Source organism: Halichoeres trimaculatus, unplaced genomic scaffold, assembly GCF_033239565.1.
Source record: "Halichoeres trimaculatus isolate MK-OKI-2021-1 unplaced genomic scaffold, fHalTri1.1 fHalTri1_scaffold_16, whole genome shotgun sequence".
Lineage (NCBI taxonomy): Eukaryota > Metazoa > Chordata > Actinopteri > Labriformes > Labridae > Halichoeres > Halichoeres trimaculatus.
The window spans coordinates 14,991,087-15,007,753 of NW_027437194.1; the positions used below are offsets into that span (position 1 = coordinate 14,991,087).

Below are 16,667 nucleotides of genomic sequence, written 5' to 3' on the forward strand. Positions count from 1 at the left end.
GCTGCGGTGACTCCTGAATTTCCCCTCGGGGATTAATAAAGTATTTTCAATTCAATTCAATTCAATTCAATTTCTATCCCTTTATCTTATCTGTATTATTATTTATTTTATTTAATATATATGCACCGAAACATCCCAAGAATAAATCTTAAGAAAAGAGGAAATGTCATGATAGATTTTTCTGGAAACACACAGAAAAAAAATCCTGTACGATGAAAGTCTGTAAATAATACATGATCATGATAATAAAGTATTTTTTTTTTTTTTTTAAGAAAAAAAAATGAATGATTCAAAATTTATTAGAATAGGAAGCTTTTTATATCACTAAAATAGTTGAAGGAAAATCTAGCAGTGACCGAGAATATCAATAGTAGTTATTGCTATAATCAGGACTGTAAAAGCAATTACAACAACAATCAATAATAGTAATCATTGGTGCAGTTACTTGCGATATTTTCTTTTGAGATAACGTACTGAGCGTACCTTTACTTGTAATACATTCATATGGTATAATGTACCAAGCGCACTAGACCCTAAGTCCCTCACTGATTAAAGGCACTTAAACAATAAACTTTACATTGCACCCTATATTTGTCTTTTTTATCCCCATTACATTGTTTACTTTTTTAAACTATATTTATTATTATTATTATTATTATTATTATTGTTATTATTATTATTATTATTATTATTATTATTATTATTATTATTATTATTATTATTATTGTCAGGAGGGCCTGTCACTTACAGGATAGTATGTCCCAACTATGTCGGAAAATGTTTAATACATTCATTTAAAAAAAATAAAAACGTTGCACATGCCTCTTATTATTTTATCTTTTATTACTTTAATGTTATGCTCTCACCATCAAACCTTTGTTACAGCTGGGAAGGAATAAGAAGTAAAAGATCACAATGAGGAGACATCTACACGCTTGTGTTTACTTGTTGTCTCAGTTGCTGTATTGTACTCCGGCCAGCTGGAGGCAGTAGAGTACCATGAATTTGTTCACCGACAGAGCGCCACAGACAGAAACAAGCGTGCAAAGCTGCGCTCATTCCTCCTTCTCGTGTGCTTGAAGACACGCACTGTGAAAGGTGGAACTAACTTTTATCGTCCAGAGAAGAGTTTAAAAAACACCCGGGATATAATTCTGGTCCACAGCGTCACGAAGAACCATAACCATGTCTGCCTCATCGGCGAAAGTCAGCAGGAAGGAGAATTCAAATCACGACGGAGCGGACGAGACCTCCGGTAAGAATGGCGGTTCTCCAGAGCAACGCCATTTTCATTTGTTTATCGTCATTTTGTTGTGAAGCTGAGTTTGTTTCGCAGAGTGGAGTCAAAATCATTATTAAATGACACAGAAACGTCCTAATTACTTTATCCCTGCATATAAACATTGGAATTAAATGCTGGTTGACTGTTTTAGCATGCTAACAGGCTAACAATTTAGCCAGCGTGAGAGGTGAGCTAGCCGTTAGCTGCCTTTAGCTCCCAGTTCACATGAAGGAGAACCATATACATTACATAAGCTGCACACAGCTTTGTATTGTGAGTATGGTAATTTATTAGTTTTGCAAAGTTTTTTGAGGGTGTATTAGCGATATTGTGTGCAGCCGTGCACATCTCCATGCACGAGCTTCACGATTGTTTGCACATAATTAGCATGTGCAGCAATCCCCGCATTTCCCTCAGTCTGAAGAGGCCGAGCATAGATAACATGAGCGGATCTGTGCACCCAAACAATGCATGTAGGCTTCAGTGTGCAGGATACGATCTCATGCGTCTAAAACGTGCACCTGTTATTCAATTGGAGAGTTAATTATAGCTCTGAGGTGGGTTTATTAATGTAAAAAGCTGTTGACCCCGCGAAATGAGAGTATTGTGGAGCTCACGGTGTGTAATGATTAGAGTGTAGCAGAAAGGGTGTCCGAGAAAAAGCGGCGTTATGCCTCTCATTCAAACCAGGCCGCCTTCAGCTGCAACAGGAAGCACCAAACTGCAGGAGGCAGAGGGTCCGTGTGCCGTGAAGACATACTCACAGTCACACACACCAACCAAAACACACCACCCCGAGCGTCCCGCGTGGTTTAACTTAGTGTGCGCATGCCGTCAAAGAAAAACACACCCTGTTAGACTCCAGCGGGATATGTTAATGTGAGCGTTAAAGAATGAGAGAAACTTTTTCCCCTTAAGTTTTCTTTTTATTAGCAACACGCAAGCTGTAAAATACAGGTCCACTCTACAAACTCTTTCTAACAGCATATTTATTCATATAATGTATGTCTTTATAGTCTTTATATGGAAAAATATGCCAATTGTACAGATTTTATCAATTTTTCTGCATTTACTGACTGCATTCAAAGTAAAAGGTAGTTGATGGATACTTTGTTAACCCATTTTAACACTTTTTAAAAGGAAAAAGTACATTAGAAAGTCAAAAACCAAAGTTGAACAAGACTGCACAATTCATATTTAAATTTGTCCCTATCGACATTTGGACTTATACAGTATACTCACTGCAAAATCAGTATGCTGTCAGCCATCATGCTGTGAAAGGTGTGCTCAAAGCTTCTCTTTTAAGCTTTAACTTAAAAACATGTTGAAATTATGATTGAAAGTGGCAGAGTGAATAATAAATAAAAGACTAAAAAATTTTCAGTAAAATTAAAGTGCAGAATGAATTACTTAAATAGCCTTTATTGTGGTGTCTAATGGTGTTGAGCCAGTAAATCAAATTGGAAGGATAATCTGTTATTTTTGATTGAAGATACTTTTTTTTTTTTTTTTTGCACTAGCGTGTCATTGTTTGTACACACCAGTTAGGTTACAAGTTGCTATGTTGTTCCAGAAATTCACATTTCCGTGTCTCTAATCATTGTCCTGGCTCTTTTGTTCTTTTAGAGAAACAATGTTTTAGCTGGTCTTAGCAGCGTCACACTCCTTTGAATTTTACTTGTGCTTAACATTCTTTCCTTTCCTTACAGAAAAAGAGCAACAGGAAGCAATTGAACACATCGATGAAGTACAGAATGAAATCGACAGGTGAGTCTGATGGTTGTTGGTCGGCCGTGGCAATTGGTTGATGTCGAGTTTTTCTTCATTTTACTCTGTTTTGTCTCCTCAGACTGAACGAACAGGCAAGTGAAGAAATTTTAAAAGTAGAGCAGAAGTATAACAAATTACGCCAGCCGTTTTTTCAGAAGAGATCAGAACTCATCGCCAAAATCCCAAACTTCTGGGTCACAACATTTGTCAACCATCCACAAGGTAAACACTTCAGTTTGTCATTATTTTACCAGCCTGCTCGGTTGATTCAAACACCTTTTTTAAGTTTTTTACTCTTTATCTGACCTGCAGTTTCAGCACTTCTTGGAGAGGAGGATGAGGAGGCACTTCATTACCTGTCGAGGGTGGAGGTCACTGAGTTCGAGGACATCAAGTCTGGATACAGAATAGATTTTGTGAGTGTTCAGGTTCAATTTTTATTTATGCAATGAAAGCCATAAGGTTTCCTAACAAATGTTGTTTTTTCCCTTGTTTGTTTATTTGTTTTTGTTTTTTTTGTTTTTTTTTTCAGTATTTCGATGAAAACCCATACTTTGAGAACAAAGCCCTCTCCAAAGAGTTTAACGTAAATGAGAGCGGAGATCCTGTGTCCAAATCATCAGATATCAAATGGAAAGCCGGAAAGGTTGGTTTGCATTTTTTGTTGTGTTGTTTGTGAGTTTGTAAAAAATATATGTATTTATTTTTTGTTTCATTTGTAAACAGACAAACTTAATGTAGGAAGTAGAAACACTCTGAAATCGAGCACTTCATAAGTCCATACAGTTTCTTTGTGTCTAAGCACACCTCTGACTTTTTATTGTCATCCAGAATCCATCAAACCTTAAACAAGTTTTCCTCTACAGGATCTGACAAAGCGCACGGGCCAGACACCGAACAAAGCAGGGAAGAAACGGCAACATGAGGAGCCTGAAAGCTTCTTCACCTGGTTCACTGATCACTCAGATGCAGGAGCAGACGAGCTGGGAGAGGTTATCAAGGACGACATCTGGCCCAATCCACTGCAGTACTACCTGGTAAACTCGGCACTCTGTGGTTGATAATACTAGGACATACAGATAACTCTTACACCATCTCACCCACTCAAGACATTACAGCCACAGACCTGAAAGTTTTACCACGATGGATGTTGTTTGAGGTCCATGTGGTCAGGCTTTAACTAGATTTTGATTTGATTTGGTTTGATCGTTATAATTGCCAAACAACAAAACTTCACAATTCATTGCCTTCTGAAATTAATGTAATCTGTCAAACAAGACATAATGTACAACAATGAAGAAGGGAAAAAGACCTTCTGCAGTGTTTGAGAAGAAACAGGTTGAAGCTTTAATGCTTCTATAAACCTGCCCCTACCCACCATATCACTTCAGTATATAAAAATATTGTTCAATCTGCTAAAACATGAATGTATGTCATTCACGCTTCTTCCTTTTGAGGAGATTCTAAACTTGGTATTTGTGATAAGAGCAATATGAGAATAACAGAGGCAGATTGAATTATATGGCAGGTTGTCTGTTGTTGCACACTCACTGTAGATAGATCCGCAGCAAAGGCTAGCACATCATCAGAGTATTTACAACATCCTAGAGAGGTTCCATTGTTAGTTCCAGCTATCTAGAACCTCCCCCTCCATGCTAGCTCTCATGTCCCACACACACACAGACATGCACAAGAAAAGGGAAAACAGAAGAGTCAGAGAGGAGCCTGATCTATGTTTTGGGTAGAGTCATTATTATATACATTCTATCAACAGTCTAATTTTATCAAAGACACTTTATTCTACTGAACAGGGACTGATTTGATGATCACCTGACTTAATATGTTTATCAAAAGCACTGTAAAGTAATGCCTGTGTTTCCACAAAAGCTGCTTATAAAACATGTTTTACCATCTACGACAATGCAGGGCCAAAGAAATGTGACCACATTGTGACAGTGAGCTTTTAATTCCATGAGAACCCAGCTGGATGTTGAAGTTGCCCCAGGTGAGTTCTTCTGATTTTAAATAACTTAATCTTCTCAAGGTCCCTGACATGGAGGATGAGGAGGGAGATGGTGAGGATGATGATGAGGAAGAGGAAGGTCTGGAAGACATTGATGAGGGTGAGGAAGAGGAAGGTGAAGATGAAGATGAGGATGGTGATGGAGAAGATGGAGAGGTAAGGAAACCATATGAAATTAAGAACGGAAGTGTAAGTGAACATGAAGTCAGTCAGTGATAAGTCTCATGTTTGTTTTTGTTTTGTTTTCAGGATGACGGTGAAGATGATTAGACATCTCAGCAAACACCTTTTCCCCGTCCTCCCTCTGTGATCATCCAACAAACCTCGGGAGCAAAATATTTCCTTTGTTTTTTGGGGGGGAGGGGTGGGATTTGTAAAAAAAGAAGATTCCTGTGTGTCGTCAGCATGTCCATCCTCTTCCTCTGCAGCCGTGATGTATCTGCGTCGGGTGTGTCGGGTTGCAGCGGGCTGGGGATGGCCCTCAAAGTCTCACTTGTCATTGTTTGCCTACATCTCCCAAAGACATGCAAAAGAATAAAAAAAATTTGTAGCATTCTGCACGTCATACCTACGTAGATTTAAAATACGTACAATAGCAATTTCTATGTAAAATATGGATTCTGTTGAAGTTGTGAGTTCAATAAAAATAAGCCATGGTGCAGTGATAACTTAATCATAGCATCCTTAGCCACTTTTATATATATAAATGTATATTATAATATATCCAGTGGTGGAGGGCTAAGGCTTATTATTAGAAGTTGCATTTTCCTTTGTGACTTATTGTACTAATGGAACTGATTGAAAGCACCAGCTCGTTCCTTTCAACCATTGTAAATGTTTTTGGGATTTTCATGTTTCTTGGTCTGACAGGTGTACACAGTTTAACAGGGAGGGGAGGGGTGGCAGGGACAGCGGGGCTTTGACCACGACTCTGGACGTCTGAGAATTTTTTTTGTTTGTTTTTCAGGCACCCACAACAAACGTTTGAATTGTACATTTTTTTATATAAACAACCTAAAAATTTTGAGCTTGGCTTAACATTTTGAAGATGGGAGATGAAATGGTCTCTGTGGAGTCCTCTCTGTGGAGTCTGCAGCATTTCTCCTGTTCTGCTGGAAACCTGTTCACAGTAAATTAAGTGTACCAGTTGCTTTGTTACAATAAATAAATGTATACATGATTCTTGGAGTTTTTTGATCTAATATTGGAATTTCACTATCTTTCTATTTTATAATTATATTTTCTGCCAGACAGAAGGGAAGCAATTAAACTCTTAAAATGTCCCACTGAATAAATGGCAGATGGGTATGTTTCAAGACAAAAGATGTGTACATTTGTTAGAATTAATTCCTTTAAGGTTTCCTCTCAATGGCTCTTCATTGTGACCATTATGAATTTTCACAGTCATCTTAATACTCTTGATACTCTCAATACTCAATACTTTATTTGTTGTTTTTCAACTTGGAAAAAGTTATTGAAACTGGCCTAAGAGAGGATTGTCAAGTTATGGAATATAGGAAGCTATCAATAAAGCAAAATTAGTATTAAATGTGGTATTTAGAGGCGAAATATGTTGTATTTGCAGTATTATGTTGAACATACACTACTTAAAACTGCCTTCACTCCTATTCAGCAAGTTTCCCTCCTGCGGAAATAAAGTATGTCATACTAGCCTCCTGCCAACAGGTGGCAGACTAAACACGTATTCACGGCAGAGGTGAAGAAGACACGTTTCTTGAACGACATCCTCAACGTCGTAGTTGACCAATGTTAAAAAAGATTAAAGAGATGAATATTTTAACAGTGTAAAATTCCAGTTATATTGTTATGTATTGTTTTTTCTTTGTATAATCTTTGACATTAAACACCCTTTTTTCTACCAAACCCAAGCCCCAGCAATATTACAGTCGTCTTCTCGTTTCTGTGGTTTAACGTCTAGCAGACGTGTTGGTTGATACAGTGACTTCTGATGACAAAATATAAAGAGCCTTGTGATTTTGTTCAAAGTACGTGAAGTGTGAATTTTTTTGGGGGGATCATCTTTTAATTCATACAGAATTACACAGTTACTCGACAGCTAGGCCTCAACCAACCAAACGTTACTTACCGGAAATACACATCCAGGGGTCATATTTGGGAATTTTTTATTACACTTTAATACTAACAGCTTCATTTCCATAATAAAGAAAAAATACAAGAATTACTCTGATTTCTCCATTTTTACACATCTATAAACCCTTTCTTAAAAAAGAAAAATAGGTATCTTTGTCCTAAAGGCAGGCGGAAGTGACCGTGGGATATCTGTCTTGACTTGTGCTAGTCTCCGTCACCAAGGTAACGCAAGGTAGCTTTCGGTGCTGCTTGGAGAAAAAGCTAGCCAACAGAGCTAGCTTCATGAATAGGAAGTTGTTGCGCATGTCTTGAAAAACGTTGACCTAAATTGAAATAGCCACCGTTAATCTTTGCAAAATTATTCAGCGCGAGGAAGCTATTTTTTTGTTGATATGTTCACAGACGAATCATTGGAGTCTGTGAATATCGAGTCTCAGTGGAGGAAATCGCAACAGGCAACGCAGGAGTCGGTACGTTTGACAAACAGAGCTAGATTTCGCTGCCATAGAGGGTGTTACTATCTTAATTTTTGTCTATAGTTGAAGAATGTTGTCATGACCTGGTTCAAAAATCATAACAAACGGGGAGATCATGCCATGGCAAACATAAGAAGTTTTATTAATAAAACAGATTGAAGCCTCCAGATTGGTTAATGAAAACAGAATGGATATGCAGACAACAATCCCCAGATTAGTGCAAGGGGCATCACAAATATTTAACGTATTCGTAACAGACAGCTTTGCCTACGTAGCATCTAGCACTAGCTGACAAATGGAACGTTCAAACCTAGCTCGTTAATCTCAGTAGCGAGCAAGTATACTGCATTTAGCAGAAAGTAAAATAAATAATTTTGAGTTTTTAAGCTTTATTTGCTTTTTCCCCATATTTGTTGTTTGTTTCCAATCTTCTGACATTCATTGCTTAACTTATCTTCATGGAGGATCATCATAACTGTGAAACTGAAAAATCTTCTTGCAGGCAATAAATGATTTATGCTTATCTGTTTACTTCTTTTTTTTTTCAGAGGGGATGTCAGACCAAAGCTGTCCACAGAGCTGAGGCTCAGATTCAGACTGTGTCCTCTACCACCAGCTGGTCTCAAACAGAGGAGACACAGAATCAGGACACAGAGCAGCTCCTCCAACAAACCAAGGATGAGCCAGATCCACCTGGCTTGAAGGATTTCCTGCAGCAGGTTGAGGACTTGGTCATCAGAGAGCTGGTTAGAAATGCCCGCAGTCACGCTTTTGATGGGTTTCAGGTCAACTGGGAGGAGCACAGTAATCTTGTAAGTAGATTCAGAGCCTTAATGGTAAATAATTCTGAGCAATAATCAGCGCAGAGTTCATATATGACTGCGTTGCATGTTTTCAGGTGTCTTGCCTTCATCGCCTTAACCATCCCAGCTCTCAGGAGAGAGGTCTTCATGTAACCAGCGTGTCCTGGAGCTGTACAGGTTCACTAATAGCCTGTGCCTATGGTCGGTAAGTATGATGTTTCATGCAAACCACACTTCCCCAAGGCTGTTTTGAACGTGTTACTGTGGTTTTTATTTTTGAATTAAAGGATTGATGATGGAGACTGGAGCAATGAAAAATCCTATGTTTGCACCTGGAACCTGAATCGCCATAACCTGAACCCAAAGCAAGCTGATCTGGTCATCGATGTCCCCACTGCAGTCACCGCTCTGTGCTGTCACCCTGAACAGCCTGCACTCATAGCAGGTATGACAACCATCATAGCTTTCACATTGTGCCCTGATAACAGATTGATCTTGCAGAGAGTCAGATTAAATGCTACTACACGGGGTCTCCTCCTTGTTGAACATACCCACACAACCTCTAAAGGGAGGAATCTTGGTGACAGCTAACCAGATGCCTCAACCATGAAAACTAGCCCCCTTCAATGTGTGAAGGAAGTTATAATCATCCTCTGAAGAAGTGCCAAATGTGGTGCAAGGAATCAGGTGTTTTTTCATGTAGGAGATATCTAAGTGTTCTTTGTCAGCTCCTAACAGATCCATCTGTCAATTATCTTTTGCTAACCTGGGGTTGGCTCATAGAAGCAGCACTCAAAGCAAGTTGATCTTACATATCCCTCTCCACAGCAACATTTACCAGCTCCTCCTGTGGTATTTTCTCTATTAAACACTGGGTCTGCCCTGAGGCTTCCTCCAACTGAAATAAACCTTGAACACCTCCTAAGGAAGTCGTTAAGTAGGCATCCTTGTTAAACGCCTAAGCCAACTCAACTGACTCCTTTTGATAGTAAACAAGCCATGGCCCTGCTGTCTTCGGCCATGTTCATATGTAGCCGGGGTATCTGGAAAACCGCATTTATTTTTAAAATAAATGGCTTGTCATTCACACGAAACTACAGCTTTATGTAATTAAAAACAATGTTTTCTGAAAACGTACAAAGTGCAGATTTTGGAAAACTCTGGTTTCATGGTTTTGTGTGGACACCGGTTCTCAAACATCACAGCTGAATGACAGAGGCTCATTCTGATTGGCTGGCACGTCTATTGTTTGGAAAACACTAGCTAATATGAGTTTGGCATGCCTCGAGCAGCACTTATCAGCAGATTTGCCCGCTGTGTATGGATGAAAGTATTTTTAAAAACCACCGGGGGTGGGGGGTTGGGTATCCATGTGCAAAAATCTTACAATACTTGAGACTCTTTTAGAGGAATGAGTAAAAGTGTTTGAAAAAAGCTTGATGCAAATTAAACCTTTTAAAGTGTCTGTTGTGATTTTTCACCAAAGTACAGAGTTGGCCTGTTGTGAAAACACAATATGTTTCTGTGTGTGTGGTCTGCAGGGGGTCTCTACACTGGGGAGGTGGTGGTCTGGGACACCAGTCAGACTCAAGACCCTGTGCTGGTTCAGTCTGGATTGTCAGTGGACAGCCACAGAGAGCCGGTTTATCACGTGAGTAGATACACGCAACACAGTTTTGATCCAATCAGCGTGGTCCACCACAAACAGTTTTATGATAGTTCCTATTGATAATGGGTTATTTAATACAACACAAGATGTTTGAGGTTAACTCTGATCAAGACAAAGATGTGAAACTGCTTCAATGCGAGTTCCCCTTTTAGTGCCCTGTGAAGTACTTTGAGGTTCCTTCAGTCCACATCCACTGAATGGTGTTCACCTCCTGCAGGTTTCCTGGGTGCCCCTACAGAAGAAAGGAGAGTTTGGTGTTCTGAGTGCGAGCTCCAGAGGCCAGGTTCTGCTGTGGTCAGTGGATTCAGAGGAGAAGGTTTTCATCCTGAACGCTGCGTATGCGCTGGTGAGACAGCAGGTCCCTCACAGCAGCAGCCTTAAGGTGAGACCTGAAGGATGGAGGGTGACTCAGAAACTCACACACTCTGAGGGTTATATGAGGTTCATTAGTTTAGATGGCAAAGGTCAGACAAAGACATTTTGTTTAATATTAACAAGCTGAAAAAGAGTTTCCCTTCATTTCCAGCTAAAGCTTACAGTATGAGGAACCAGTTTCTTTAGGTTACTCTCAGACTGCTCCTGTGAACTCAGCGTCAGTACAGATTGATGAACTTGTGTTAATGTGCCTGCTGCAGGTTCGGGGCAGCAGCACTGTGGGCGTCACCTCTCTGGCTCTTTCTCCCTGGGACTCTGACACCTTCCTGGTCGGCTCTGAGGGCGGGCTGCTGCTCCGGTGCTCTTTCTCATCGCAGACTCCAGCTGCTGTTCCATCAGAGGGTCAGAGTGTGCCAGTGAAGGCCCCCGCCGTGTTCTCCTTCCGGCCCCGCAGTGGACCAGTCCACTCCATACACTTCTCCCCTTTCCACAGGTGGGGACAGACCACACACCTTTTTTTCATGAAGCGTGCTCCACAGGAGACTCATCCATGACTTTGTGTCTGTGCAGGAACCTGTTTGTGAGTACAGGGACTGACGGACTGGCTCACCTGCACTCCCTGCTGCAGACTGACCCCCTGCTGTCTCTCAGGGTCTCAGATTCATATGTGTTCCAGGTTCAGTGGTCTCCAACCAGACCGCTGGTGTTTGCTGCAGCCACTGGGCAAGGTACAGCACCAACACTGATGTTAGAGTCTACTCTGTAGAGTTCTCAGTCTGATCGATGTCTGTAATGATGTGCTCTCTGTGTTTATCAAACAGGTCTTGGGGTCTAACCAATTATTTTTGTTATCTCTCTCAGGTAGGGTGCACATATTTGACCTGGGCCGCAGGTCTCTGAGGACAGCAGCTACGATTGAGGAGGAAGGAGAAGGACACGCTGCCACATGTTTGTCCTTCAATCATAAGAACCCTCGCCTGCTGGCTGTGGGGAAAACAGACGGGACAATCGCTATTTGGCAGCTGAGCACCAACTTAACGGAGCAGAACGCCAGAGAGAGCAGCCAGCTGGAGCTGATAGCCAATCAGGTGGCAGAGTGACACTGATGAAGACTGCAGCATCGATCTGATTGGTCTGGACTTTTGTGAAAGTGAAATCAAAACAGAGAGCTGTCTTCCAGTTCTAACCAGTAGCGTTTATTAAAGCACACTCAGCTGTTGGGTTGTTGTTACATTTTTGTTAATACATGGTTCTCAAGTTCATCGAAAGCACAAGCTAAACCAGCTAAAACAATCACATTCAAATGCAGACAGATCCACTATGCTATCATGAGAAGCACACAGAGTTAGGGCAGAGCGAGATAAATAGTACAGAGAGTTGTTATTAGTGAGTAGTGCCACGATCATGCAGTTTCAGCCGTGTGTCGTGTTGAAGTGTGTGAGGGAAAACGCATCCCGATTGGTCACTGGGGGGCGGGGATCAGTTGACAAACAGCGAGCGGGTGAACTCGACAAAGTCGAAGGCTGACGGCAGCTCTCGGCCCTTGCTGTCGAGGTACGGCTTCATGTGTGACAGACAGTAATCCGCCTGTTCCTTGGTCAGATTCTGGAAGAGAGAGGGGGACAGTTAGAGTCAGGTCTCTATGGAGGTCTGAGTCCACAAAGTGAGCAGGGGACACATCTGACCTGGTAGAGTTCTTCTTTAGTGACGTAGGGTTTGTTTTCAGTGCTCAGAGCTCTGAAGGCGCTCTCAATCTCCTCGCTGGACTTCACGTTCTCTGTCTCACGGCTGATCATGAACGCCATGTACTCCTGCAGCGACACGTTTCCATCCCTGCGCACAGACACAGACACAGGTTACTCACAGTTAGGGTCTATATCTTTAAAGAAACGCAGGTTCATCCCTTTAAAAACGGCATACGCTGTGACCTACCTGTTGGGGTCCACAGTGTCCAGTATGGACTCAAACTCGGGATCAGGTTCTCCTTCCTCCACCATGGGCAGGTCGTAGCCCAACGAGCGTAAACAGGACTTGAACTCCTGGTGGTTCAGACGGCCTGACTTCTCCTTGTCAAAGTGCCTGAAAATAAACAGGAGAGGAGAGGGATGTAACTTTTTCAGAGAGCTCAGGACCAAAGTTTTAGTCTACAGGATCAATGAAGAAACAGACTCCTGAGCTATTTGGAGTCTGTGCTTTCTAATGTTTGTGTATAGTTTTTGAAAATCTAAATATGGATGTAGATTTTTGACATGTTTTATTCTGCACTTTAATTCAAAATAAGCACCAAAAAGTGGCAATAAGGAATCCTTTGAGCGCCCAACCACTCAGCACAGTGGGGTCCTGTACTCATGTATAAAACTCCCAAACTAAGAATTTTTTGGAGCAGGACAAAGTGTCTCGAACTGAATTTAGACCCTGGTCCCAGCAGCAGTGTTCAAGCTTTGATTTCCTACAAAGCTTTTCATTCACTGAGGAACCAACTTATGAATATGATCAAAACATCAGGTAGAAGAGCTCTTACTTGAACATCATGCTGAACTCCTTCAGGGCCTCTTCTGTCACTCCAGTTGTGTTCCTGAGGGAGTGAGAAACATGTAAACTTCAGACCGCTCACAGCTTCTTTACAGTTAGTCATTGTGAACCCAAATACTTTTAATCCCAGAACACTAAGGTGACACTCGTCAGCAGCTGGGACATGTGTGTACCTGGCCTGTATCTGCTGCTCCAGGTTGTGCTGCATCCTCATTCCCAGTTGGTCCAGTTGGTCCCACTGCTGAGCCAGGCCCACTGTGCTGTGCTCTGTGTATTTGTTGTCCAGAATCAGCGCTTCCTCCATGGCCGCTCCGAGGTCTTCAATCTTCTTCAGCTGGCTGCGCATGGCCCGGATCTCCTGGTGCTTACGCTACAGACACAGGAACACATGCAAAAAAACATTGTTCAAGCCTGTCACATGATGTCCAACCTCAACCTGGGGTCAGAACCCAGCTAAAGAAACTTAAACCATCTGTCTACTCTGATTGATCTGCCTGTCAACTCATTATAGGCGGTTCTTGTAATCTGAAAAAATATATTGACAGATAGACACTTTATTGATCCTGAGGGAAATTCAAGAAAATAAACTGCTTGATTTGTTAAAACCCATAATCCCAGATCTTTTCAGAGTGTCCTTACTTTGCTCCAGTAGACTTTTTCAGCTTGCCAGTGTAAAAAACTGGCAACTCAATGTGTGTCCACTAAAGGTTCTGTTTTTGTCCCTGTTTGTACATTATTTTTAAACCATAAACAGCAGAGACACCACTCTCTCTAAACACACCTGGAATTAACTATCTGTCCTCTCAGGAGTTGCTGATCTACTGTTTTAGCCTGTGTTATTTTACTCCTCAGGGATCCTGGAGGAATCAGTTGTAATAACAGGTGATATTTACCTTGGTGGCCTCCAGCTGAGACTCCAGGGTTCCAGATTCTTCCACCATACAGGACCTGACACCAACACAGTGATATGTAAGACAGGCAGCAGTACAGTCTGAGAGACTAAAACATTCACCCTGACACACAGACCAACATCCTCAAACACAGCTGGTGTTTTTACAGAAACCCAAAGGAACTACTGGTAATTAAACCAGTGTTTGAAGGTGAGCTGGTTTCTTCTCTGTATAATTTGGTTTGTCTCTAAATATCTTCTCATTTAAGCATGAATCCAGACTAACTTGATGAACACATTCATGCCAGAAATGTTGAAGTAACCCAAACCATGCAAGGTTAGGGCCTCTACATGGAGAACTGGAAACTGCAGAGGACTTTCTTAACTGTATTCATCTCTTAAACAGAATCTTCTCTGAGTTGTACTGACCAATCAGGTGTCAGCAGGAAAAAACTGCATGAAGAGCAAAAGCAGGAGGAACACAATCATTGTTTAAATGATGTTTTACCGTGCTTTTATCTTTTTTTGTAAGATTACCTTGGGTGTAATGAAAACCGCCTCTAAAAAAGGGATTATCATTATTATTACTATCAATCCAGCATTATGACATCCCAGCTTCCATCAGCAGTAATATGAGGAAGATCAAATCATCTCTACAAAAGATATCTGCATGAAGAGCTGCTCAAGCTGTTCTAGAGCAAACATTTACGCTGAGACACAAATCAGCTTTATGCTGGGTCACTAAAGACAATCAGCAATTAGATTTCCTAACGTCCTGGAATGCATCTGAAATGAGGGATTCGGGGGCAAAGATATGGCCTGAGGGTTTAGGTTTAGGTTGTGCCCCATAAGGTTAGCCCACTCCCCATCCTCGCCCCGTTTCCTGCTCTATCCTCTGTCCTGTCCTCTGGTTAAAGGCTAACTAAAAACTAGAGCTGAAACGATTCCTCGAATGATTCGAGGTACTCGATTACAAAAATTACTCAAGTAATTTTCTCCGCCTCGAGGAATCGTTAAATTTTAAAAAGGATCAAAGAGTGGTATTTCAAATAGAGCTGAGGCCATTTTAAGAGAGTTTTCAGACCCCTCAAGCTACCTCTTATACAAAATAGCAACTAGCAACAAATCTAGCGTCTTTCTGGAATTTGGAGACTAATGGGTCATTCTACGAAACGGGTGCCATTTGGGTCCGCAACATTTGATGAGATGTCCAAGGCACAAAAAATGTGTCAAAGTGTGTTTACAAATTCTGGAGCTACCAAAGCAAGTGCTCTTATTGACATGCTGTATCAGAAAATGCTATTTCTTAAAGAGAAAAAAATTCATTTGAAAAATAACTGCTCTTTAACTAAACCAAAATGTATTTTATCCGATTACTCGATTAATCGATGGGATTTTCAGTAGAATACTCGAATACTAAAATATTTGATAGCTGCAGCCCTACTAAAAACTTAGTAATTTTTTCTATACAGTTTCAGTTTCCATCTCTGAGGCAAACACGTGACGTCTAGATGGTCCAGTCTAGCTCCGAGTGTTGAGACCTGGGTGAGTGTTAGTTCAACAGGAGGGATCTACTGTGCACACTACAGCCCTACATGGTGGTTTTTAGACTGAAGTGCATGAAGTCACACAGCCCTGACAGCTCTGTGTGGGTCAGAGGAGGCAGAAAAAGGAGCAAAGCTCAAAGGGATCAACCTTCCAGAAAGATCATCAGCAACTTGGTACTGATAGACACAGATAACCCGACGATACGCTATGCTATTCAGAGAGAAAGAAGGAGGAGGAAGAGGAGGAGGGGGAGAGATGAATCAGGAAAACAAACAAATAAATAGCAAAATATCAAGGAGGAAAAGAGGGACATGGAGGTTTCAGATCATTTCAAATAAACATCCTCGATGTAATCATCACATCATTCAACACACAACACACATGGCATCATCAGACACTCCAATCAGAAAATATCAAAGTGATAATAACCCATCCAGAAGATATGTCCTGATGGGTAGATTGATCCAAAGCGCCAGCGAGGAAGCAGTCGAGAGAAGGAGAGGAGGAGAGGGGAGAGATGGAGAGAACAAAAGACAAATACACGTTAAGATGAGGAGACGACAGTGTTCAATCATAACACAGGAGTGAATTAGTTCGATTCGTTCATCGTGACAGTGGAAATAAAAAAGGTGCGGCATTTATGCAGATGAGCGAACATAAGTGAAGTCTTGTGTGCATATAGTTTTTTTTTTCTGAGCACCTCCTCTTTTTGTATCATGTTAGCTGTGTGATTTCTCTATGAGAGGGAAAAAATCTCTACATGGACACAAGAAAGAATCATGCTTTGTGCTCAGCCGACTCTGAGCTGATTCACTGGCTTGATAAGAAAGCAAACAGAGCAGAAGCTCCTCTGTGAAAACCAACAAGACTACAGCCGTGTGCTATAAACAAAGTGTGGCAGCAGAAATGTGACTGTGTGGAAACAGTGAAAAGCAGATCCGGGTCAAACAGCTGATGGTCGGCCTGTACCTGGTCTCCTGCAGCCACTGGTGGAAAGCATTTGCGTGTTGAGCAAACTCCTGACGCAGCTTATCGTTCTCCTCCTGCCTCCTCTGCTCCTTCTGCAGCTCCAACTCTCGCTCCTGCAAACATATACACACACAGACGCATGTCATGTTGTGATTCCTTCACTGAATATACCTGTAGTTTTAACTTGACCTTCTTGATCTTCTCTGAATGAGGTGTTTT

At 41.3% G+C, this 16,667-nt stretch overlaps 3 protein-coding genes across 3 annotated transcripts in view; 2 read left to right on the top strand and 1 right to left on the bottom strand.

The window, feature by feature from the left end:
- Positions 1-1,007: 1,007 nt before the first annotated feature.
- Positions 1,008-6,255, top strand: LOC141805926 (protein SET-like). The gene is made up of 8 exons (XM_074691173.1): positions 1,008-1,255; positions 2,992-3,049; positions 3,132-3,274; positions 3,365-3,468; positions 3,585-3,698; positions 3,919-4,089; positions 5,097-5,231; positions 5,325-6,255. Exons 1-8 carry the CDS (start codon positions 1,186-1,188, stop codon positions 5,343-5,345), a joined length of 816 nt encoding a protein of 271 aa, XP_074547274.1. The 5' UTR covers positions 1,008-1,185; the 3' UTR covers positions 5,346-6,255.
- Positions 6,256-7,538: 1,283 nt separating this feature from the next.
- On the top strand, positions 7,539-11,610 carry dync2i2 (dynein 2 intermediate chain 2). Its single transcript, XM_074690398.1, has 9 exons — positions 7,539-7,657; positions 8,212-8,475; positions 8,562-8,671; positions 8,754-8,911; positions 10,008-10,117; positions 10,353-10,517; positions 10,771-11,003; positions 11,081-11,238; positions 11,372-11,610. The coding sequence occupies exons 1-9, from the start codon at positions 7,580-7,582 to the stop codon at positions 11,608-11,610; spliced, it is 1,515 nt and encodes a 504-aa protein (XP_074546499.1). The 5' UTR covers positions 7,539-7,579.
- A 98-nt stretch (positions 11,611-11,708) lies between these two features.
- The window catches only part of sptan1 (spectrin alpha, non-erythrocytic 1), a 31,357-nt gene continuing 26,398 nt past the window's right edge, over positions 11,709-16,667 (bottom strand). The window contains exons 48-55 of the mRNA XM_074690400.1: positions 16,449-16,561; positions 15,909-15,926; positions 13,936-13,990; positions 13,216-13,412; positions 13,032-13,085; positions 12,443-12,589; positions 12,196-12,343; positions 11,709-12,115 (exon numbers count right to left, since the gene is read on the bottom strand). Coding sequence (XP_074546501.1) covers positions 11,990-12,115; positions 12,196-12,343; positions 12,443-12,589; positions 13,032-13,085; positions 13,216-13,412; positions 13,936-13,990; positions 15,909-15,926; positions 16,449-16,561 — 858 coding nt within the window. The 3' untranslated portion in view covers positions 11,709-11,989. The remainder of the gene's footprint in view (positions 12,116-12,195; positions 12,344-12,442; positions 12,590-13,031; positions 13,086-13,215; positions 13,413-13,935; positions 13,991-15,908; positions 15,927-16,448; positions 16,562-16,667) is intronic.